Source organism: Sapajus apella, unplaced genomic scaffold, assembly GCF_009761245.1.
Source record: "Sapajus apella isolate SASKATOON/1434 unplaced genomic scaffold, GSC_monkey_1.0 scaffold22, whole genome shotgun sequence".
Lineage (NCBI taxonomy): Eukaryota > Metazoa > Chordata > Mammalia > Primates > Cebidae > Sapajus > Sapajus apella.
This window is the reverse complement of record NW_022436962.1, coordinates 5876202-5901319: the sequence shown is the minus strand read 5'-3', so window position 1 is coordinate 5901319 and position 25118 is coordinate 5876202. Positions and strand designations below refer to the sequence as shown.

The 25118-nt window shown below is 49.7% G+C and overlaps 1 protein-coding gene across 5 annotated transcripts in view; it reads right to left on the bottom strand.

The window, feature by feature from the left end:
* The window catches only part of LGR6 (leucine rich repeat containing G protein-coupled receptor 6), a 128906-nt gene that overhangs the window by 8870 nt on the left and 94918 nt on the right, over positions 1-25118 (bottom strand). For 4 of the 5 annotated variants that reach the window (XM_032288751.1, XM_032288755.1, XM_032288756.1 and 1 more), the window contains 10 exons: positions 16550-16618; positions 12944-13015; positions 12629-12700; positions 10842-10910; positions 9508-9579; positions 8328-8393; positions 7142-7213; positions 6601-6672; positions 4853-4978; positions 3673-3833 (listed from right to left, as the gene is read on the bottom strand). In XM_032288751.1, the coding sequence (XP_032144642.1) occupies positions 3673-3833; positions 4853-4978; positions 6601-6672; positions 7142-7213; positions 8328-8393; positions 9508-9579; positions 10842-10910; positions 12629-12700; positions 12944-13015; positions 16550-16618 (851 nt within the window). The remainder of the gene's footprint in view (positions 1-3672; positions 3834-4852; positions 4979-6600; positions 6673-7141; positions 7214-8327; positions 8394-9507; positions 9580-10841; positions 10911-12628; positions 12701-12943; positions 13016-16549; positions 16619-25118) is intronic. The other variant, XM_032288752.1, reaches the window with a different exon arrangement.

Below are 25118 nucleotides of genomic sequence, written 5' to 3'. Positions count from 1 at the left end.
TTTCAATTCTAAGTCTAGGCTTTAAACTTTTCTTTTTCTTTTTTTTTTTTTTTTTGAGTTGGAATTTCCCTCTTGTTGCCCAGGCTGGAGTGCGATGGTGTGATCTCGGCTTTTTTTTTTTTTTTTTTAAAGAAAGGGTTTCACCATGTTGGCTAGGCTGATCTTGAACTCCTGACCTCAGGTGATCCGCCCGCCTCGGTCTCCCAAAGTGCGGAGATTGCAGCGTGAGCTACCACGCCCGGCCAGGACTGATTATTTTGGGAGGTCAGAGGGTGGGGAGGGTAGAGGAGATTTACAGATGCATGAGCTGAACATGATTTGTCGCTGATGATATAAAGCAGGAAGTCCCCAGTGTGAGAGAAAGCACTTTTACATTGAATCAGAGTGTAGCATCAAAGGTGGGACTAAATCACCTTTAACGTTCTTTTCAATTCTAAGTCTAGGCTTTAAACTTTTCTTTTTCTTTTCTTTTTTTTTTTTTGAGATGGAATTTCACTCTTGTTGCCCAGGCTGGAGTGCGATGGTGTGATCTTGGCTCACCACAACCTCTGCCTCCCAGGTTCAAGTGATTCTCTTGCCTCAGCTTCCCAGGTAGCTGGGAGTACAGGTATGTGTCACCACACCTGGCTAATTTTGTATTTTTAGTAGAGACAGGGTTTCTCCATGTTGGTCAGGCTGTTCTCAAACTCCCGACCTCAGGTGATCCGCCCACCTGGGCCTCTCCAAAGTGTTGGGATTACAGGCGTGAGCCACCGCACCCGGCCTACACTTTTTTTTCTTATTCACTATTGCAGTGTTTCTCAAACTAGGTCCTGTGAACTCTAGAGGGTTGCAGACATGTTAGAGGTCCACAAATTCTATAAGAATATTGAAATAAGCCGGGCGTGGTGGCTCACGCCTATAGTCCCAGCACTTTGGGAGGCCAAGGCAGGTGGATCACGAGGTCAAGAGATCGAGACCACCCTGGTCAACATAGTGAAACCCCATCTCTACTAAAAATACAAAAAAATTAGCTGGGCATGGTGGCATGCACCTTTAGTCCCAGCTACTTGGGAAGCTGAGGCAGCAGAATTGCTTGAACCCCGGAGGCGGAGGTTGCAGTGAGCCAAGATCACGCCATTGCACTCCAGCCTGGGTAACAAGAGCAAAACTACACCTCAAAAAAAAAATTTTTTTTTTGAAATGAGAATCTAGAACATTTTATAATGTATAAAGACAAAACTTTTTTTTTTTTCTGCAGTGATAATCCATCACTGAAAGACTTTTTAAAGAATAAGACAAGTTTCTCAAGTCAGACTGGGAAATGTGTCTGAGGACCCAAGCTGGGGAAAGAATGGCTTGTCTTCAAAAGGCAACTGTACAATATTGAGGTTTAAGAGCTGGCATCCTGTGGGCTCTTCCTCCATCACACAGGGTAATGGATAGGTGACTCTGTTGGCTGCACTTGTTCCATCTTTGGCTCACAAAGTCTGTTTCCTGTGTGGCTCCTTCCTCTCCACTTAAAGGATGGACACCGTCAGTTGGGAGTTTTCCCAGGAGGCAGGAAGACTGCGAAGCTGCCCCTGGCCCAGACACCATCAGGGTGGGTAGGAGGCCAAGCTGTGCCCAGAGAGTCCTGGCATTTCCTCCTCTCTCTACCTTTCACTCCCTGCCTACCCCTCCCCTCCAGAGCAGAGCTCAGCAATTCTTTGAAATCAAAATGCATGAATGAAACACAAGGGGTGAAACCCGTGGACTCTGTCTGAGGCTGGGAAAGTCACAGCCAAGGTGTTAAGTAACCACTCTTCAAACGAGGAGGAAATAGAATCTGGCTGGAGCAGCAGCTCCTGGCTTTCCTTCTCGAGGCTCATTAGCTCCCACAGGAAGTGGGGGGCCCTGCCCTAGCTCCCGTTACAGGCGGCAGGCAGCCCACGATCTTGACGCCCTGTGGTTCTCCAAGACCTAAGCCCGGTGGAAAGTTTCACCTTGAGGAAGGAAAGTTTCCATTCCTCCCTCCAGCCCCCTGAGGGAGTGTTCAGCAGACATCCGGGAATGTCCCCAGGGGACAGCCGTCTGGGGCCCAGAGCCAGCCAGGCTGCTGGGCTCCTCCTCATCAGGTCCTCACACCCTCCCTAGGGAGGTGCGTTAGTACATTGGGAAGAGGGCTCTCAGAGACCCCCAGATTGCCTGCCCACCATTTGCCCTCCAGATACTGTACCCTGGACTCCACAGCTGCACTCTCCCTGTGCATGCACACAAGAAGGCACCAGTCCTCAGTAGTAGCAGTGAGCATACTTCATCATTTATGGAATCTTTTAGTCTTCCCCAACAGCCTATGAGCTATGCATTGTCTTTCTCATTTACTTATTTATTTATTTTTTTTGAAACAGAGTCTCACTCTGTCACCCAGGTTGGAGTGCAGTGGCGTGATCTCAGCTCACTATAACCTCTGCCTCCTGGGCTTAAGCCATTCTTCTGTCTCAGCCTCCCGAGTAGCTGGAACTACAGATGCATGCCACCATGCCTGGCTAATTTTTTTTTATTTTGGTAGACATGGGGTTTCACTACTTTGGCCAGGCTGGTCTCGAACTCCTGACCTCAAATGATCCACCCACCTTGGCCTCCTAAAGTGCTGGAATTACAGGCATGAGCCACTTTGCCCAGCCAATTATCTTTCTCATTTAAAGAAAATTAAGGCTCAGTATGGCTACATGACCGGTCCAATGCAATCCGACTGGTAAATGTTGTACTAGTTGGGTTTGGACCCCAGTTCTGTCTACACTGTCATGAGATGCTTTTCTTACACGTTTATATTTGATCTTTTTGTTTGTTTGTTTCTTTTGAAATATCCTGGAGAGTTAGAAGTGGAAAAAGAATCTCCCAAAGCAGAGGATCCCTATTCTCTCCCTCCTAATTCTGCTTATGTTCTGCAATACAGGGCGGGAGGGAGGGAAACCCTTTTCTCTGCCCTTAGTATCTAAGACACCACTTAGTAAATGATCCCTCAAAACCCACTTGGCCACCTGCCTCCAACACGTGCCTTTTACCCTAACTCTTCCAGAAACACAGACAGATGGCCCAAGACAGCCCGCACTGGGATGGCCTTGCTCAGCAAAGCTCTCTTGCAGCTGGTGGCCACTGAAGTCTCACTTTCAGACTTGTGGGGCAGACTGGCGGTGCAGGATGGACTTGGATGGCAATAATCCCTACACTGTTCCTTTAGTTCTAGGACATACTATGCGGGGATTTTTTTTTTCTGGAAATAGGTTTAATTCAATTGATTTAATTAAATCCTGTTGGCTCAGATTGATGAAATAATGGGTCTTCTTCTCTGAGAATACCCTAAGGTTGAAGGAGAAGAAACATGTGGACCACAAGGGGAGGGCTAAGTGAAATGGTGCGTCAGAGGCACATTGTGAGCTGCAAAGGGCTAGGCAGATATTGCGACATTGCCACAGCCATTATTATCCTCATTTTTTTGTCCCAAACACCTCTGGGTGTAGTCTTGGAGAGAAGAAGTGCAAACAGAGGTAGAGTTTCCTCCCAGGTCACAGACAACTCCTCCCACCTCTGCGGGGCTTCCGTCTGCAGCCGCTGTCAGATGCCCTTTCAGATCCCCAAAGAATCCCTTCTAACTACCTCTCCACAGCCCACTATCCTCCCCAGCCCAGCCCAGGGCCCCCAGTCACTCACAGTGATTCTCTGCTTGTCTGGCAAGGAGGCCCAGGGGCCTTTTTGAAGACTCCTCATCATCAAGGTGAAGGTCCTTGGCCTCCCACTGCCCAGAAGCCTTGAAGAAGCTGGCACACATCCCATAGGGACAGCACTGGTAGGCATAAGGCACCTCCAGGATCCTGGTGAGGAAGAAGCGGGCAGGTGGGCTGCCTGAGCATCTTTGGGGTCTAAGACCTAAGTCTGATTTAAGAGATCTCCATCCCAGGGGCTGGGCACTCAGTACCTGTCCTTCAGCCCTCAAGTTCCCTGTTCACTGTGCTAGCAGCTTCCTGGGCTTCCTTTGTAAGGGCCTTGCAGCCTGACTCCTGACCTGAAGGGCTCTGGATGCATTCCTGTCTTTCTTGGTTCCTCTTGGCAAGTGAGATGGGGAGAGAAACGTTCTGCCCATTGTTTAAGGAGTCCTCTCTGCAGGTTCAGAGAGGGGAGAGGCTTCCCCAAGGCTACACAGCACTGCCAGTGCTCTGCTCCTCCTCCCAGGCAGCACCTCCTCTTCTATATTTGAGGAGACAGGGAGTCTCCTAGCCATTCTTCACCCTGGCCCTCAGTGAGAACCTGCACCATATCCCTCCCCCATCTCTGGGCATATTGGAGCTGGATTTGGTGCCCTCTGAGGGTGAGCACAGAGGCCCTGAGGGTATCTCATTAGCATGCAGCAGGCACAGCTTGGGCCACACAGGCTGCACTACTGCTGCTGCATGGAAGAGGCCTGGATGTCATTAGCACCAGGGCCTGGCTGTGCAGCCTGTTTTCCACTCGTCAGTTCCCAAGCTCTGCCCTGATTCCAGGGGCTCAGATGCTGCCCAAGTGAGGACAGATAATCTAGACATGTGGAACCAGGTGAAGCACAAGGAGGACTAGGGGGTCTGCACATCATCTTACTTCTATTCTCTTGGGTCCCAGTGCCCACTAGGGTTGGTGCTTGGGACAGGGGAAAATGTTACCAAGGAGATAAGGCGGAAGGGAAGGCATGAACCAGATCCCATCTGGTCTGCAGGCAGTCAGGTGAGCCCTTCCACTAAATCTTGGTCAAACCCTAAGCCTGTAGGCTCGTCTCAGAGTGAGGCTGTCCGGCTTTCTCCCTGTCCCTCCAGAGCCTCCAGTTGGCCTACCCAGGTGTTGGGAAAAGTCAGTCCCTCACCTCAGTTTTGGGAAACTGTCCTTGGAGAAGGCCTGGGAGAGAGCCAGGTTCCCTTTGAGCTTCAGATGCATCAAGCCCCCAAGTCCAGCCAGGGGCAGTGTGGTCAGCTGGTTGTCTGTCAGGTCCCTAGGACAGTGGATGGTCAGGGTTATTGGCAGTCAGTGGGACTGCTGAGGGGGCAGGGCTGTGCTGAGGATGTGGCCAGTGTGCCTGGGATGGAAGCAAGAGGAGAGGAGCAAAGGACAGAAGAGAAGCTTAGAAGACAGCATTGAATGCCAAGGGAGGAGGGCAGCCAAGAGTTGCTAGAGGCACCATCTACAGCTTATTCATTCTTTTATTCACTCATTCATTCAACACGTAACGGTGCCAACTATGTACCAGGGACTGTTCTAACTTAATGCCAAGCTGTCCCAATTTGTAGGTAACAGAGCTCCCTCAACCACAGGTCCTATGCCCAGGTCTGAGTGCCATCCAGGAGGCCCTGCCCTCCCCCCCTGGGAAGCTTCCTGTTGTTGATCCCATCCCTTGCCTTTCCTACCATTTTTCTGATGACATAGAGGCCCGAGTCTGGGATTGGACAGAGCCGGTCATCTGGCTACAAGCACGGATTGGGTCATCCGTTCCATCTTGTAGAGCCTGCTTTGTAGCCAGAGGTGAGGACATGCATGTTCTTCTACTGGAGACACATTAGAGGAAGCCCAGGGTTCCAAACCAAACACCAAGACCACAGACTGTGCGTCGTGGAAACAGCCCTGGACTGGAAGGCAGGAAACCTGGCACTGTCACCAACTTGCTGTGTAACCAAGGGGAGCCGCAAATCTGCCTGAGCTTCAGTGTCCTCATCTTTCAAAGGGATAAAAATATACACCCTACCTATCTGGCAGGGCTAGAGAAAACAGGAGGGGGAAGACGGAGGTGAGAGTGTTGTAAAGCCATGGCCCCAGCCTGAGGAGGAACTTGTGTGCCCGCTGGGAGTTCTGGCCCTTGGCTTTGAGTAAGCTTCCCCTCCTGGGCCTTGGAGGCCTCACCTGTGAAATGAAGTGGGTGGGGCTAGATGGTCTCTGAGGCCAGGGCTGGAGCTGGCCCAAAAGGAGTCTTTGTGTTAACCAGAAAAGGGCCCAGTGGGTAGACAGTCTGGGTAGCCTTTAGGACTCACAGCTTGGCAAGGAGGTGGCAGGCTGTCAGCTCCCTCTTGGGCAGGAGCCCTTGTGCAGTGAATAACCTGCCCCACAGTACATGGCATCTGCCTCAGAGGCCCTTCCAACCCTGACACACTGACCATGCAGCCAACACTGATCACTGTTTACATCCTATGTAATTTAAAGGAACTGAGGTCCCATGCTGCCCCACAGAATGGCAGCCCTCTAGAGCAGTGCTCAAGCAGGGGACCCCTGAGCTCTCTGAGACTCTCCTGTGTGTGAGGGGACTCCAGGCCCAATACATCTTCTTTATCGGTGTATAGAGAGGATGCGGGAAGGACCCAGGCAGGGAGGGATGAGGAGGGCTGAGGCTGCCAAAACACTGCAGAACATTAGCAGATGATGTTCCAGAGCTTGCAAGAGGCAAGCTCTCTGTTTATTAAGCCCCACACTCTGTCAAACGAATTGTCAGAATGACTGATTAGGCTGAGGCCCATCTCCCTGGGATATGCATGTTCCTGCTCTGGGGTGGCCCTCCTGCCCCCGTTGGCCAGCCCATAGTCCCGACTAGCCCCCAGCATCCTGGAGGAGAATGCAGCAGGCACTTACAGCTTGACCAGGGAGCGCAGGGTGGAGAAGGCCTCGGGGTGGATGGACCGGATGGCATTCCAGCTAAGATCCCTGCAGGCAGAGAGGGTGTGACAGGAGGGGACATAACATGTGGAGGACTCACTGTTCCCATCATGGGCTCTCCCTCACATAACCCTGTCTGACCTGGCCTTAGTAACAGCAACCTTAGCCTTTGGGGGAAGGTACCTGCTGCTGCCCAGCTCCTAAGCTGGCTGTGGCCCCAGGAACAGGGACATGACAGCTTGCCTCCAGAGCATCAGGGCCTCCTGGGTACCAGCTAGAGAAGTGTGTGTGTGTGTGTGTGTGTGCACGTGCATGCGTGTGTGTGTGTGCACGTGCGTGTGTGTGTGTGTGCGTGTGTGTGTGTGTGTGTGCGCGCTGGGGGTGGGGGCTATGGAGCTGGGAGGTGATGTGCATGTCACGTCTGCTTAAACTGTACACATGTGCTATGAGAATGAGCATGCCTGGCAGAGGGGCATGGTGGCTCCTCCATGGCCCACCCCTGGGTGCAGGTACTCACAGGGCTTGCAGGGAGCTCAGCTGGCTGAAGGTGTCAGCTCCAATTTCCCAGATACGGTTGTGTTGGAGGCCGCTAGGGCAGCAAGAGAGGCTAGATGAGTCGGCAGGCTCAGACCCTGGCTCCGCTCCATGCCCCCCGAGCACTGGGAGGAAGAAAGGAGAGCCCCCCACTTCTCCTGGCACAGGAAGAAAGAGCCCAGCCCGAGGAAGTCACCAGAATTAAAGGGAGCACAAGGGGATCCGGTTGCCTTGGGTAAGTGGGTCAGGAGACAAAGCCACAAAACCACCCCTGTGGCCCAAAAGGGAGTCAGCTTCCAGGGTTCCCACTGGGTTTGGCTCCCAGCCCAGCCGAACTGGCCCCCACACCTCCCCATCACCATGGGTCCTCCAGACCCTAGCTCAGAAGCAGAGCACCGCCCAGCCTAAGTGACTGGCCGGAGCCAGGAAGCCGAGCTCAGTAGACTGGTTGTCTGAACGGGAGATGGACCCTCAGCCATGCGGAAGACCCTCCTTCCCTTGGCACCTAGACAAACAGGAGACCATCATACCTCTACCCTGCCCCAGCGCCAAAAGGCATGGCCCTGCCTAGAAGAAGGGGACAGACACAGGGAGGCTCAAGAGGCCGTGCTGGCTTGAGAAAACAGGAGCTGGGTTAACAGAGCTTAAAGAATTTTTAAAGTGATATTTTCTTTGGGACCTTTGAATCTCAGCCTGCTTCTTCCACATACGGTTTTGTACGTCTGTGTGTAACATGCAGACACATACGCACATATACGTGTATGTGTTTATGGGGGTATGGAAAAGGAGAGAGCATGTTCCAAAATGCAGGGTGTTCCAACTCCTAACAGCCTTCTCTGGTCCAACCCATGGAGCCCTGATGTGACCCTGGCCCTCCACTGGCCTAATCACTCCTGCATTTCTGCATTGCTGTTGATTCATAAGGAGCCACCTTGAGACTCCTTTTGGACACCAGCTCCTGGGTCTGTCATCTGCTGTGAGTCCTAGGACCACTGTGCAGGCCTCTGCCAAGCTCTCAGCCCTAAACGCTGGGTTCAACAAACTCAGGAAAAAGGAGGAGGAAATGTCAAAGTGTGCATTGCCCTTACTGACACCCCAATGTGCCTCCCTGCAAGACTTGCTCAGGGTCTGGCTGGCATGCCTTTGCCTCTCCCCCACCCCAGACTCACATTTCCTCCAACTTCTGACACCTGTGCAGGCTGGGCAGCTCCTCAATTTGATTGTAAGACAGTTCCCTGGGGAAGAGAAAGGCCAGGGCTGGGGTGAGGTGGTGGCTATGTGAGGGCTGTGGGGGCAGGGGAGTGGGGGGCTCTGGCCAGGGCCGTGCCTTCCTGTCAAGCAGCCAAAGGCTGTGGGGACCCCACAGCAACGTGGCTGTTGATAACGTCTCACACCAGGGCACCAGTCTCCTCAATTCATTCTCTCTGCTTGTCCTCCTACCAAGTCCCGCTCCTCACTGGGCCTAGATGGGGCTACCTTATCACATGATGGCCTGGGAGCACCTGGGAGAGTCCCGGGGGAAAAGGAACCAGAAATGAGAGGGGTATGGCGAGAGGAAAGAGGCAGAGAGTTGGGGAGAGGGGCACTGAGCCAGCCAGCAGAGAAGACATCAGATATCACTGAGGAATGCCAACCCAAGCACCTGCAGTCACCATTTATGGGACCGGCAGGAAAGATCAGAGCTGAAGGTCCTTAGGGATCATCCGGCCCAACCCCTTCCCTCAGCAGATGAAAAACCTGAGGCTCACAGAGGGGACAGGACGTGCTAAAGGACATACCACCTACCACCAGTCAGCGGCCAGGCTGAGTCTGGAGCCTGTGTCTCCGGACCACCAGACCAGGGCTCTTTCCACACACTGTGTGTTGGTCCACCCATCTTGAGCTGCGGGTCTGTGGCCTCTGATGAGGAGCTTCGGACTCAAGTTAGAGTCCAAGGAGAGAGGAAAACTCCCCTTGCCTTCAGAGGTCACTTAAGTAGCTCCACAGTCCAGAGATCCCAAGAGGGGACTAATTTTCTTGTGTAAATTAGAGTAATAATGTCATTTATTGGCATTATGCACTAGGTGCTTTACCTATTTTTTTCAGCCTTTACAAACTGACCCATATTTTATAGATGAGGATATCGAAGCTCAGCAACATTAAAGAGTGAGTCCAAATCAATAAAGCTAGAAAGTGGCAGAGCTGTGCCTCAAACGCAGTCCCTCTGGGGCAGGCTCTTAGCGGGAGCCTACGCTGCCCCACTCTCCAGGAAGGGAAGTGACCAAGTGGGACAGAAGCAGGAGAGGCCTTTTGTGGGACATGGGGGTGGGGGCACAATGCCAAGACTGTAGAATGCTTGTGAGCACTCACAGGACTCGGAGCCTGGGCAGCTGTTGGCACATCCCCGATGGGAGCAGCCGGATGCCTGCGCGGGTCAGGGTCCTGCAGGGAGAACAGAGACGGAGCTGGCACCAGGCCCGGGGCCCTGCCATTCCCAGCCACCCGGCTCCAGTTCTGGACCTGATAGTGTCGTGGGATGACGGAGCTGACAAAAGAGAGAAATGGAGGGAGAGAGAGGGCAGGGGGTGGGGCTGTGGGGACAGAAATGAGCAGACACTGGCATCTGAGCCCCAAGCTCCCCTGGGCCTGGAGGAGCTGGGGGAGGGGAGTGGAGAGAGAGGGGAGTGGAGAGAGCCCAGGGCTCCGCTTGGCTGACAGTCCCAGCATGTCCAGCCCCGCTCCAGGCATCCCCATCCTGTCCCTACCCCAGGTCTCATAATGGTCTCAAGCAGCACTGGGCCTGTAGGACTGGGACACAAATCTCTGCTGTAGGGACCTTAAAGACGGGGGATATTCATGGGCAAGGAGTAGACAGAACAAAACCGTAGTGGGACCATGGGAACCAAGCACAGAGTTTGGTCCCTGTGCCTCGGAGGAGGGAGAAAAGATGGGAAAGAAGGGAAGAACCAGGCGCTGGTCTGGAGAGGGCTGTGGGGGCAGGTCGGAGTGCCAGCTTGGCTTAGGGCAGGGTGTCCCAGGAAGGACCCAAGGTCAAGGTCATATCTGGGGAATGACTACTTCCCTCATGGAAAATTTTCCACATGCCAGTGAATCTAGTGGGGAGACAATAGAGGCACAGAGGAGAGTCCCAGTCCCAACGGTGCCATGAATGAGCTTTGTGGTACGGGGCAGGGCAGCCGACTTCCTGACACTCACTCTGGGTATTTGCTCAATTGTTTCATTTCATTCATTTAAATGTATCGAGGGCCTACTGTGCTTTGATACTCCCTCCCTCTGCGCCATAGATATAATAATAGAAAATACAAGAATGTCTTTGTTGGAATCAAGCTTCAGAAAGGCAAAGAAGATGGCTTTTCACAACCCTCCCCTCCACCGCTTCAACCCTCAATGTACCTGTGTCTTAGATTTAGGAGCTCTGAATTCATACCTGAAAAATCCAACATGGTAAAGAAAGAAAGACCAGCCTCCTCCCTGCCATCCCACCTGCCACCTCCTGACCTTGCCTGGGGGCAGTGCCACATTAGAAGGAAGCCATGGACCCCTGAGGTAGAGCTAGCAGTAGAGGCAGGCTGGATAAGAGGGAAGCAAAGAACCTGGACAGCCTTCCAGCGGCAAGGAGGTGGAAGAGCCCTTGGGGATGCAGCTGGGTGACAGATAAGGTGGAGGGAGAGAGAGTCACTCACAGGATCTCCAGGCTGGTGGTGCCTTTGAGATCTGGAAACTCCTGTATGTCTGTGGCACCATTCAGAGATCTGGAAACAGAGACAATGAGCTCTGAGGGGTGGGGTCAGAGCATCTCAACATCCAGACTCTCAGTTCTCTGTTTTGTCTCCCCTCGGGGACTCCTCCCTTGGGGACAATGTCATCCTTCCCCGCAATCTCCTTCAAGTCAGCCACCCAGGCCCTGGTGGAGTCTGAGCCACGCTTAGCAGGGTCCAACCAGCCATTTGCCTAAGTTTGCTCAGCACTCCCTTGCCCAGACAGAACGGGGTAACCTCAGCATTCACCCTTCAGCTTGCAAAAACCCCACAGGCAAGCAACATGGAAATGGCCTCTGGTTAATAGACGACAGCTTGGGTGCTTCTGGAGAAGCCCTTGGCTGCTGGGTTTTGCTTATTAGAACTGGAGATAGGATCTCCCCTAAATTGTCATCTGCTAGAACTTTATTGAAACTATCAGTTCTCTTAAACTGCTTTAGACCGGTAGTTTTCCTTCTCCCCACCACGTCCTATCTTATTGAGGACACGGACCCACATGGGGTCTGCATACAACAGCAGTGCAGAAAATTGAGCATTGAGAAAGGCCCTGAGGAGGCAGTGTGGGGTCCAGAAATGAGCCCAGAATCTGAAATTAAAGGGTTCTGGATTCATGCCCACACAGGGCCTGAGCACCTCATGTTCTGTGTGTAAAATGGACCAATAACACCTACTTCACAGGGTTAGGATGCAGATGAAATGCCATAATGGACATGAAAGTTAAGTATGTGCTTTGGCGATGCTGGCTGTGTTACTGTGATGCCACAGTAGGCTGACAGCAATCCATGGAAGCCTTTTTTTTTTTTTTTTTTTTTTTTTTGAGACTGAATCTTGGCTCACTGTCACCTCTGCCTCCCAGGTTCAAGTGATTCTCCTGCCTCAGTCTCCCAAGTAGCTTAGCTGGAACTACAGGCATGCACCGCCATGTCCAGCTAATTTATTTATTTATTTTTGAGATGGAGTTTCATTCTTGTTGCCCAGGCTAGAGTGCAATGGCGTGATCTTGGCTCACTACAACCTCTGCCTCCTGGGTTCAAGCGATTCTCCTGCCTCAGCCTCCCGAGTAGCTGGGATCACAGGTGCTCATCATCATACCCAGCTAATTTTTTATATTTTTAGTAGAGACAGGGTTTCACCATGTTGGCCAGTGTGGTCTCGAACTCCTGACTTCAAACGATCCACCCACCTCGGCCTCCCAAAGTGCTGGGATTACAGGCGTGAGCCACTGTGCCTGCCTCCATGGAAATTTCTTCAAAAAGAAATGGGACTTGGGCTGGAAATTAGGGAATGAGAGAGGGGAAATAACGATGGCATAGCAAAGGGCCCAGGGATCTGGGATCCAAGGCCACAGAAGAGCCACCCTTGAGAGAACACACCATATTCAAAACTCTTCGGTCATTTCTGGAGAAGCGACCATGAGCAGCATAAAACCCAAGAGGCCAAATGAAAGTCCTTGGCTATGGAGATGGACCTTCTTTGTCCCTTTGAGACCTGGGAAGAAGCCGCAGGTCAGGGAGGTGGAGGGAGGCTATTAAATTTAGAAAGAGGTGGAAATGGGTCTGAGCAAAGCAGAGGCCTGCAGCCTTGAAGACCATGCCTTGAAGTGGGCTTGCACCTTGCAAGTTGGAGATCTACGGGCGGAGGGCAGGAGAGAGAATGCAGGAGTGAGGAAAGGGGGAGATTCAGGCTGCAGCAACCTTCAGGAGACAACTTACAGTGTGTGGAGTTTAGGCAGGTACTGGAATGCCGATCTTCCCACAGACTGGATTGGGTTGTCATAAAAGTGTCTGGAAGAAGAAGGTCCAAACACTTAATTCAGTTTTTCAGACCTTTCTGCTGGGACAAAGGCCAACCCCTGCTTTCTTCTCCTACCAATGTAGGCCCAGGAAGGAACTCGCAGGGAAAGGCAGCCCCTCCCATACTTCTGCCTCCCTGCTGTTTTCTAGGGAAGTCCCTCCAGCCTTCCCATCCTCTGTCCTCCTCCTTGAAACACTGTTCGGCATCAAGAGACCAGAGGAAGTAGTACTCACATCGTCTGCAGCAGAGGGTTCCCCATGAAGGCCTTTTCTGGGATGGCCTTGATGTTGTTGTTGTGGAAACCCCTGGAAGACAACACCAGGGAACCAGTGAGGATTTGGAGACAGTATAGTGGGGAAGAGGCATGGAATTCCACGGGGCTTTGGACGGCAAGCTAGACAGTCCATAAGACAAAGAGGCGTCGGCCTGAGATTCAAGGGTCAGATTCAAATACTGCCTGTGTTGTTGTTTTTTTTTTCCTTTTTTTTTTTTTCAGACGAGGTCTCTGTTTGCCCAGGCTGGTGTGCAGTGATGCGATCTTAGCTCACTGCAGTTCAGCCTCAACTTCCTGGGCTCAGGTGACCCTCCTGCCTCAGCCTCCCACACACCTGGGCCAACCGGCATGTGCCACCATACCTGGCTAATTGTTTGATTTTTTTTTTTGTAGAGACGAGATCTCACTTTGTTGCCCAGGCTAGTCTAGAACTCCTGGGCTAAAGTGATCCTCCTGTCTCTGCCTTCCAAAGTGCTGGGATTACAGGCATGAGCCACCACACACAGCCAGTTTTTCTTCTTGTTCAATTACACACCCTCCTTTCCCTAACAAGTGTGAAAGGAGTGAGGAATGGAGACCTGGGCTGCAGGTCTCAGGAAGCCTGTGGCAGCAACTCAAGAGCAAGAGGCAGAGTTCAGGTCCCAGGAGGGGAATCCTCTCCTTAGCCACTTGTGGTAGGAGCCGTGGTGGGTCCCCACCGAGGAAGCCAAAGGTATATGAGAGGAAGAGGGAGATACAGAAAAAACACAGCTTCCAGGGGATCCCAGGTGAGGGATGCTCCTCAAATGGAGGCTGGCTTGGCCTCAAGGCCCTGAAATAAAGAAACATAGACATGTCAACAGCATGCAGCCAGGGGTACAAGGTTCGGAATGGGACACTGATGACTGTGGATGGCACTATGGGAAAATGAGGACTGAGGCACCCAGATGAGGGTCTGACAGTCTGGAAGCCAGGAATTATGTGTTTGGTTAGTTGGGAAGAACATTTCAAAATAAATAACATGTTGGACTGAAAAGTACATAACCCGTGCAGAGCAGGCCCCTTTCCTTCCCCCTCTTTTTTTTTTTTTTTTTTAAGATGGAGTCTCACTCTGTCACACTGGCTGGAGTGCCATGGTGAGATCTTGGCTCACTGCCACCTCCGCCTCCAGGGTTCAAGTGATTCTCCTGCCTTGGCCTCCCAAGTAGCTGCGACTACAGGCGTGTGCCACCAAACCCAGCTAATTTTAGTATTTTTAGTAGAGACAGAGTTTCCCCATGTTGGCCAGGATGGCCTTGATCTCTTGATCTCGTGATCCACCCACCTCGGCCTCCCAAAGTGCTGGGATTACAGGTGTGAACCACTGCGCCTGGCCCCTCCCCCTCTTTTTTATTGGCAGTTTCTGGCTTCTCTGTCCCCTTGGCCTCTGCTCACCTCTGCCTTCCTCCTGCCATCCCATCGTGACTTCCAGTTTCACACTGTCTCACTCATAGCTTCACCCTCAAACACCTCCAGCCAGTGCCATCTACCCAGGCCTATTTGTTCATTAATTTATTCCTCTCATCTGCTCATTATGTTTTTCTTAAACTATCTTTGTGTCTAACATTGGGGCAAGCTCTGAGGGATTTAGACGTTTCTAAGACAGGGGCCCTGTCCTGAAGCAGCTTTCTCTCAATAGATGAGAGAGAAGGAGAGATGGAGAGACAGACAGGCAAGCCATGCCCCACACCTTTTTCCCCTGCTGACTAACTTAGGTCTCCTCTCTCTCCGCTAATGCTTTATTGTTTCCTGACCCAATGCTTTTGCACATCCTGTTCCCTTCATGCCTTCTTGATCGATCAAATCTCATGTTCCTCTCAGGCCCCAGCTCAAAGGAAAAAAGTTAGACCTTGGTGACTCTGGTGATGGAGAACTTCCAACAGTTTCTCACTTACACTTTTTTTTTTTTCAGATGGACTCTCACTCTGTCACCCAGGCTGGAGTGCAGTGGTGCAATCTCAATTAATTGCAATCTCTGCCTCACAGGTTCAAACCATTCTTGTGCCTCAGCTTTCCAAGTAGCTGGGACTACAAGCGCGTGCCACCACGCCTGGCTGATTTTTGTATTTTTAGTAGTGATGAGGTTTCATTCACCATGTTAGCCAGATTGGTCTCAAACTTCTGACCTCAAGTGATTCACCTGCCTTGGCCTCCCAAAGTGCTGGGATTACAGGTGTGAGCCACCAGGCCCAGCCAGACTAGCTGGTCCAGTTGTTCCCTATCTGCCACCTACATCTGGCATTCACCCCTTCAAACTTCTGGATGAGGTGAGGGAGGTGGCAAGGGGCTAGTACTGTAGGTCTCAGGTAGTGGTGGTGGTTTGAACTGTAAAGATACTAAGCTGGCCAGCCGCAGCGGCTCATGCCTATGAACCCAGCACTTTGGGAGACTAAGGAGGGTGGATCACCAGGTCAGGAGATCCAGACCATCCTGGCCAACATGGTGAAACCCTGTCTCCACTAAAAATGCAAAAATCAGCAGGGCATGGTGGTGCACGCCTGTAGTCCCAGGCTGAGGCAGGAGAATCGCTTGAACCTGGGAGACGGAGGTTGCAGTGAGCCAAGATTGAGCCACTGCACTCCAGCCTGGCGACAGAGTGAGACTCTGTCTCCAAAAGAAAGAAAGAAAAGAAAAGACACTAAGCTGCCTGGAGGTTTGGGGCTCCATTCACGAGTCTCCAGGCCACCGTAATCTGGTCCCACTCCAGCTGTACAGTAGAGCTCTTCTTGTTTCTTGAGAGGGCCCCTCCAGTAAAGCTGCTTCCCACCTGTGCTCCTCCCTCTGCCAGCTCAACTTCCTACCTGGGTCTTTACCTACTGTTTCTTCCTCTGAAATGTGTCTCTGCTCCCCATCACTGCCACCTGAATCCTGATATCCTTTAAGGCTCCTCTCAGGATTAGTACAATGATCTTTCCATGTTACTCTGAGCTCCCACCAGTGTTTTAGCTAATACTCTGTAATTTATGGTTGGAGTTATATACCATTTTGCCCTGTTCCCTGTTTTACCTATGTTACTTTGTGTCTTCAATGAGGCTGAGGATGCTTAGACAGGGCCATGTCAATCTGACCCTTTGTTTGTGTTTATCACTAAACACAGTGCTGGCCATACTGGGTGCTCAGTGAATGCTGAAATAAAATAAGTGGTGGCTTTGGGGAAACACAGACAACTTTTCAGTCGCCCTGGGGACAAAGTGCTGAGGAGTGATCCTGTAAACCAGCTCCCTGTTCTTTTCCTCATTCTTCTCTGGACACACCCTAACCAAGGCAGGGGCAGTGCCAGGCCCAGGCTAATAGGAGGTGGCTTGTGCCATGGGTTTTCCCAGGCTGGAAGGGCCCAGGGCCATTTCTCCTCTTGACATACCCCCAGGAAGTGCTCAAAGCCAAGCTAATGAGGCCTGGGACTACTTAGAGCTGCACTGGGGCTTGGGGAGCGGGGGCCAGCTACATCTTTTACAAGGACCATGGGAGGTAAGGAGGTGAGAGCATGAGGCAGCTCAGGCTGGCTTGGGACAGGAGGACACCCACAGAAACCAACAGAGGCGCTTACAGTTCCTGCAGTCTGCCCAGGGTCCGGATGGCCATGGGGAACTCCTGCAGCTCGTTATAATTCAGGTCTCTGGAATGGAAAGCAGAGCAGTCATTAGAGCAAAGGCTTAATGGGGCAAGTCAGGGTCCCTGAGACGTGGAAACTTGGCTCTGGGCTTGGCCAGGGAGATGGGTTTTCCAATCTGTTGGACCCCACGGCCAATGTCTGGAAACACGTTTTTGGAATATTCGTGCTCCATCCCTATTCCGCAAATCCTCAGGCACGGAATCTTCCTGGCTGCAGAACTGTTTTGAGTGGGGAGACATACTTTAGGGGTGTGTATACCTGGAACCATCTCCCTCAGAATAGTCCCTGCCAGCTGAAAAAGCATCTCAAGCCTTTGGAGACATCAGCAGAGTGGAGGAAGTGGGGAAGTGTGTGCTTATTAACATCTTATAACCAACACTAGGGATTCCAGAAGGTTCCTCAGGTGACTACCTTCACTATCTGTGGTCTTTGTTGTCATCCCCTATAAAAATGGGGAGTGTGGACCAGGCGCGGTAGCTCACGCCTATAATCCCAGCACTTTGGGAGGCCGAGGCAGGTGGATCACGAGGTCAGGAGATCGAGACCATCCTAGTCAACATGGTGAAACCCCGTCTCTACTAAAAAATACAAAAATTAGCTGGGCATGGTGGCGCACACCTGTAGTCCCAGCTACTCGCTTGGGAGGCTGAGGTAGGAGAATTGCTTGCACCCAGGAGGCAGAGGTTGTGGTGAGCCGAGATTGGGCCATTGCACTCCAGCCTAGGTAACAAGAGCGAAACTCCATCTCAAAAAAAAAAAAAAAATGGGGAGTGTTTCTTCTCCTTGGGTGAAGACACAACAGCTATTTTCTCTTACACTTTTCCGCACTTTCCTTTTTTTTTTCTGGCAATGAGCATGCATCACATGTATAATTAGAAAATGATGAAGTTAATTTAAAAAAGGGGTGGCAATCCAAGTAGGAAAGGATATGGAGAAACAAGCATTCTGATAAATTATTATCAGAATTTCAATGTGTACAACCTTTCAGAAATGATTTGACAACACCTTTTCAAATGAAAAGATTCACATCCAGGTACTCAAGTCTAGGGATGTATATGGATAAGTACAAGGATACTCAGAAAAACACTGCTCAGGCACCGGGGCAAAATATTGACCCATAAGGGACCACAGTGTCACTCCATCGACTCTTTTTTTTATTTTTTGAGATGCAGTCTTGCTCTGTTGCCCAGGTTGGAGTGTAGTGGCACAATCTCGGCTCACTGCAACCTCTACCTCCTGGGTTGAAGCAATTCTCCTGCCTCAGCCTCCCAAGTAGCTAGGATTACAGGTGCACGCTACCATGCCCAGCTAATTTTTGTATTTTTTTAGTTGAGACGGGGTTTCACCATGTTGGCCAGGCTGGTCTCGAACTCCTGACCTTGTGATCTGCCCACCTGGGGCTCCCAAAATGCTGGGATTATAGGCGTGAGCCACTGCGCCTGGCCTCCATTGATTCTTTTAAGGAAGCTTCTGTGTCTGCACCTTTCGTGGAGATGACAGGATGAGAGAAGGAAAAGGAATGGAAGAGACTCAGGGCAACTTTTATTTTCATCAGAAAAGATTTAGAATTGCTTGTGACAAATAGAAAAGAGCCCCAAAGGTGAGGGATTCCCGAGGAAAGAGGTGAACGTTGGAGTTTTGAGGGAGACAGTAAAGAGCAACCGGGCAGTAGAGGGTGAGAACTACAGGGAGCTTCTGGAAAGTTGTACTCCCTGTTACGTGATGAGATCCCCTCTCTACCATCCAAGAGCTTCCAAAATTTTAAAGTTGGGCTTTCATTTTACTCAGTAGTCAATGACTTAGCTCCATGTGGAAATGTGACTGATTTGCAGGTGTCTTGATACCTCTCGAATCCCGTTTCTGGGGTTCTCGGGTTTGGCAACAGATTGGGGGAAGACTCAGTTGCAGCGTCCCTCCTGAGCCTCCCAGGATGACCCCGGCCCACCTCCTCAGCCTTTTAAAGCCACCCCTGCCCTGACAACTTTCATGGCTGTCCAATGCCAGGCAGGGGACCACGTGGAGGCCCTCTAATTACAGAGTGACTTGGCAGGGTCTTGTGGATGAATACCATGTTAACATGGAGATAATGACAGGCTCCTCTATGTGACAGGGTCATTACACTTAATAGTCCACAGGTAGGGCCAGGAACCCAGCCCAAGGGCCAGAGGGGCAGTGACAAGTGCCTGGCAGCCAGTGAGCTGGATAATTGTCCCTCACTACAAACACACACACACACACACACACACACACACACACACACCCCACACACACACACTAATTACCCGATTACCCTCAGACTGCCCTGGTGATCTTGGGTAATTACAGTAGAAAATCCCTTCTGCTTTGCTTCTCTCTGCTTCATTCTCTAGTGAGTCAGACACCTTTGCCTCTCATGTGTCAAACCTTGTTGATTCGCTCACAGAGAGGCTCCCACAGGCTGTGTGAGGATGTGGTCAAGAGGAGGCCAGGATGTGTGCAAAGCACTTTGACTGAAACCAGAGGTATTAGAGTTGGAAACTGAGGAATTTTCAAACTGTGGAGTTCCTGAAGTTCTACCAGGGGCTACAGAAAATGCCTAGAAAACCAGGCTGGGAGAGTTGAGGATGGCAGCAGGGATGAAGGCAATGGCCTTTCTTTTTGGTTTTAAATTGTGTACATGATTCATTCTTGTATCTCAGTATTTCAAAAGCAGGTGCCCCCCCTTCATCTTGGCTCAGCCCACCAGGGAGTTCTCCACTGTTGCCCGAGAACCAGGTTTTCCATAAATAATATGGAAGTATCTTTATTGAAAAGTCCTATTTTTTTTTTTTTTTTGAGATGGAGTCTTGCCCTCTTGCCCAGGCTGGAATGCAGTGGTAGGATCTCAGCTCACTGCAACCTCTGCCTCCCAGGTTCAAGCGATTCTCCTGCCTCAGCCTCAGGAGTAGCTGGGATTAAAGGCGTGAGCCACCACACCAGGCTAATTTTTGTATTTTCAGTAGAAACAGGGATTCACTATGTTAGGCTGGTCTTGAACTCCTGACCTCAGGTGATCTGCCCTCCTCGGCCTCCAAAAGTGTTGGGATTACAGGCGTGAGCCACCGTACCCAGCTGAAAAGTCTTTTATTTTTATTTATTTTTTTAATTATTTTTTAATTTATTTTAAAGACGGGGTTTCACCATGTTGGTCAGGCATGTTGAACTCCCGCCCTCAGGTGATTCCCCCGCCTTGGCCTCCAAAGTGCTTGGATTACAGGCATGAGCCACTATGCCCAGCCGAAAAGTCTTAATACTGCGTTATTATCTCAAACGTAAAGTATCGCATTGGTCTGGCTTCAGAGACTTTGCTTGCTATTCCATAGGCCTAGAATGCTCTTCCCTAAATACTCCTATGATTTACTCATTCAATTCATTCAGGTCTCTAGCCAAAGTATAACTCATCAGAGAGGCCTTCCCTGACTACTCTATCTAAAATAGCATATTCTGTCATTTGCTATTCCCTTATCCAGTGTGATAGACTAAAAGTGACCACAAATCCTTTGTGGTTTCTCTCAAGACGTGACATCTACCTGAGGCTGGGATGGCCTTGTGACTGGCATGGTCCGCCAGAATGAGAGGGAAGTGATATAGTGTGACTTGGTCCTGGGTCACAAGAGGCCTCACAGCCTCCGCCTTTGCTTTCTTGGAATGCTCCCACAACTATGTAAGAAAGTCCAGGCTAGACTCTTGAATGATGAGGGCCATGTGGAAAGAGAAGATAAGCTGACAGCCAATACCAAAGCCCCAGACATGTGAGTGACCTCCCTCTACCTCTTAGCCCTGGTTAAGCATCCCAATGACCACAACCTCGTGAATGAACCCAGGGTATGGCTCCAGCAGAAGAACCACCCTGATGTGCCAGCAAGGCCATGACTCACGAGAAACAATAAAGTGATATTTTAAGCCACTAAATTTTGGGGTGATTAGTTATGCAGCAATAGAGAACGAGACAGCCTCCATTCTTTTTCTTCACAGAACTTCGTCACCTGACAGATGTTTGTTTATTTTCTTCCCACCCAATTAGAATGAAAGCTCCTTGAAAATTGGGAATGGGAAAAAATTTTTGCAGTCTACCCATCTGACAAAGGGCTGATCTCCAGAATTTACAAAGAACTAAAACAGATTTACAAAAAAAAAACAAACAAGCCCATTCAAAAGTGGGTGAAGGATATGAACAGACACTTTACAAAAGAAGACATACATGAGGCCAACAAACATATGAAAAAATGCTCATCATCACTGGTCATCAGAGAAATGCAAATCAAAACTACCTTGAGATACCATCTCACGCCAGCTAGAATGGCGATCATTAAAAAATCTGGAGACAACAGATGCTGGAGAGGATGTGGAGAAATAGGAACACTTTTACACTGTTGGTGGGAGTGTAAATTAGTTCAACCATTGTGGAAGACAGTGTGGCGATTCCTCAAGGACCTAGACATAGAAATTCCATTTGACCCAGCAATCCCATTACTGGGTATATATCCAAAGGATTATAAATCGTTCTTCTATAAGGACACAAGCACACGGATGCTCATTGCAGCACTGTTTACAATAGCAAAGACGTGGAACCAACCCAAATGCCCATCGATGATAGACTGGACAGGGAAAATGTGGCACATATACACCATGGAATATTATGCAGCCATCAAAAACTATGAGTTCGTGTCTTCTGTAGGGACATGGATGAACCTGGAAGTCATCATTCTCAGCAAACTGACACAAGAACAGAAAATCACACACCTCATGTTCTCACTCATAGGCGGGTGTTGAACAATGAGAACACATGGACACAGGGAGGGGAGCACTACACACTGGGGTCTGTTGGGGGGAAATAGGGGAGGAAGAGCGGGGGTGGGGAGTTGGGGAGAGATAGCATGGGGAGAAATGCCAGATATAGGTGAAGGGGAGGAAGGCAGCAAATCATGCTGCCATGTGTGTACCTATGCAACACTCTTGCATGTTCTTCACATGTACCCCAAAACCTAAAATGCAATAAAAAAATAATAATTTTTTAAAAAGAAAAAAAAATGTTTTATATTCTAAACACCATAATAATCCTGGCACATAGCAGGAGCTCAACAAATACTTGATGGATGAATCAATGAGGACATCTGAATAAATTGATTAATGAAAATATTAATGTCCTCTTTAGAAAATCTAGAGTATTTGGGGGAACATCCTTAAGATTTTGAGGTTGATGTCACAAAAGGCACAAGGCAGTCCTGAATGGCTTGCCTTTGGCCACAGAGACCAATGTGACTTTGCCATCATTGAGTCCTTGTACAGTTCATTGCACCCATGTCCAGGCAATTAGCTGAGTAGTTCCAGCCCTCCTTGAGAGTTTCTGGTCAGGAATTTTGCAGGAGTGGCCTAACAGACAGTAGCAAAAGATATATGGTAAAAGGCATGTGAACTAGAAGTCTATTTTTGTAGAGAAATGTGAGAGAATAAAAATTGTGCAAAGGTCAAAGAGAATTCTGCAAACTCCATGCCAATGAGGTGGCCGGAATTTTCCCATTTGGACATCTACCCAGATTTAATGACCTGGGTAATTGCCAAAATCCTGCTTCATATAGCGCCATGTAGATGCAATCTCTGGCTCTAGTTGTCCAGGGAACATGTCTTTGCAACTCTCTCTGCTCCTGATGAATTCAACTCAGTGCAACGAACATTTGTTGCCTCTTCAAAATACACAAATAATTCTGCGGCATAAAGTGGAAGGTAGAGAGATGAGTTAAAAAAAAAAAACAAACCACTGCTGCTATCTAGACAAATGCACAAGATGCTGAAACGGGCATCCTTGACATGACTTTGGAGAGCACACAAAGCATCAGGACCTTCACAGACTGCAGTGATGACACACAGCTGTAAAGACCACGAGGGCTTCATGGAAACGTGACATTTGAATCCGGTCTTGATAACACCGCAGGATTTCAATATGACGGGATCAAGCAGAGAGCATGAATTTAGAGGAATTGAGTGCTGTGGAGTCGTTTTTGGAAAAGAGCAAACAATATAGCTTGGTTGGGCAAAGGGCAATATTTGGAGGTAATTCCAGAGGGCTCTCTCCTCTGGACTGTTGTGCACTTCTTATCTGATGTCCCTGCCTCCAAGTCATTTGTATAACATTGACTGAGCACTGTCTGTGTGCCAGCCACTAAGTGTTTTGTCCAAATAATCTCTTAATCCTCACAACAGCCTCAAGAGGCAGATTCTACTGTTATACTCACTTCACAGTTGAGGAAAGTGAGACAAAGAGAGATTAAATTAGTCACTCAGTCACACGATTGATAACTGGCTATGGCGCATCCACTGTCTGTAAGTCGAAATCTACTCTTTCTTTTCTCTATAGCTGCACTGTCCAATACAATAGCCACCAGCCATGTGTGGCATTTAAATTAACTACAAATACATAAAATGCAAGATTTGACTCTCAGTTTCACTAGCCACACTTCAAATGCTCAGTAGCAACATGTGGTTAGCAGCTATCATATAAGAAGCACAGATACAGAACATTTCCATCATCCCAGAAGGTTTTATTGGGCAGTGCTAGCTTATCATAATAGGAGAAATAGCCAAGAGTGCAGTGAGAGTGGACTTCTCAGCCTCCCTCACAGCAGGTGCGTCAGAAGTGGTGCATACTGCATCTAGTCCAGGATTTATAAAACAGACAACTTGTCTCCTCACTGGTCTTTCTAGCCTTCCACCAGCTAGAGGCCAAAAACAATGAGGCCCTGGAGGTGGCAAGCTCCCAAGAAGCCTGGTCCCTGACTCATCACATGGACGAGGGCCACCTGCCAAGAAGACACACTCTCCTTGGACTGTTACATGATCCAGAAATAAACTTCTATTGTGTTTATGCCATCACACATGTTTCGGTCTATATGTCACAGGCATTTAGCCTACCTGAACTAATTCGGTGTCACAGCCAGGATTTGAACCCTGGCAGTTTGAGTCTGAAGCCCACACTCTTAGCTACTATACATCTGCCAGAAAGATCTTTTTAAAATGCAAAACTGAGTCTGTCCCTCTCCTGCTGAAAAATCTGGAAAGGCTTCCAGAACAAGGGCTTACACACAAAATTCAAATCCCTTAATGAGCTCTGATGCCCGTAACTAATCACTCAGCTTCATCTGCCATTTCCGTCCTCCATGGGTGGTGCCATTTTCACACCCTTGTGTAGTTACTTGCCCCCCCATGCCCTCAGCTTGGAATACCCTTTCCCCACATCCTCAGCTGTTGAAATCCTAGTCATCCTTTGAAGTCCAGCTCAAATATACCTTTCTCCCTCAATCCAACCCAATTCCTGTAGTCAGAATGAGTCACTCACTCTCTCGGAACTTTTCTGGGATTTTCTTCCTCTGCATGCATAGCATTACAATGGTAATGATAGTGGAGGTAATAATAGTAATTACTATGTAATAGTCATGGTTCTAGGAGATTTGCATATATTAATTCATTTAATTGCCATGCCAACCCTTTGGGGTAGGTACCATAATGACCTCCATTTTGCAGATGAGAAACTGAGGCACAGAGGGAGATAATCACTTGACCACAGTTCCACAGCTAGTAATAGAGGGGCTGGGATTGAAGCCCAGGCAGTCTGAGTCCAGAGTTGGGTTTTCTGCAAGCATGTTGTCTCCTCAATGAGACAGGAAGCTTGTTGAGGTTAGGAAGCATATGGGTTCACTTTTGGATCTCCCACGACCCAGGCACAAGGCCACACATGTGAATGTTCATTGTTGTAGATGATCATTTATAAAACAGACAACTTGTCTCCTCACTGGTCTTTCTAGCCTTCCACCAGCTAGACTTCCACAGAGTCCACTGTGCAATGTCTCAAGATGGGGGGTCCTCTGACTTTGGTAGCTGGCTGCTTCATGGCAGTGTCTTGGCCTTTGGGATTAGACTCAAAGACGCAGGTTCTTGGTCGGCGCCAGGCTCAGTCTGAAACTTCCATTGCAGGATGGTTTATGATACCCTAAACTTCAGCTGGAAAACTCTCTCATGGGTTAATAGACTATTATCTTTAACAGCCCACAATCAGCCAGAAGCCCAGGAAGGGTTCGTTGTTCTGTCTCCTGCCCCGGGAGCTAGAAGCAGATGAAGGACAGAAGTTAAAGAGAAACCACTTCCAACTCCAGCCAGAGCTCAGTCTGGAAGCTGCAGCTGCCCAGAGCTCAGACATCCCTTCACCTGCTTGGCTGTTTCTAGCCAAATCCAATCAAAACAGATGGCAAATCCATGCAATCGGTAAAAGTAGCGGAGAAGGCAACCTAGGCCTAAGCTGTTCAAAGACCCACGTGCCCAATTTTCTCTTTTCCATCAGGCTAGGCAGAAATGGCCAACTTCAGAGATCTCTGGGGAGCCTCACTGTAGATTCAGATGCAGATTTAAAGGACAGAGCTGGCAGGATTTTACAGTCATCCTGTCCAGTCCCTTCTTTTTATTGATGAGGAAATAAATGGGCTTGGAGAGAGGA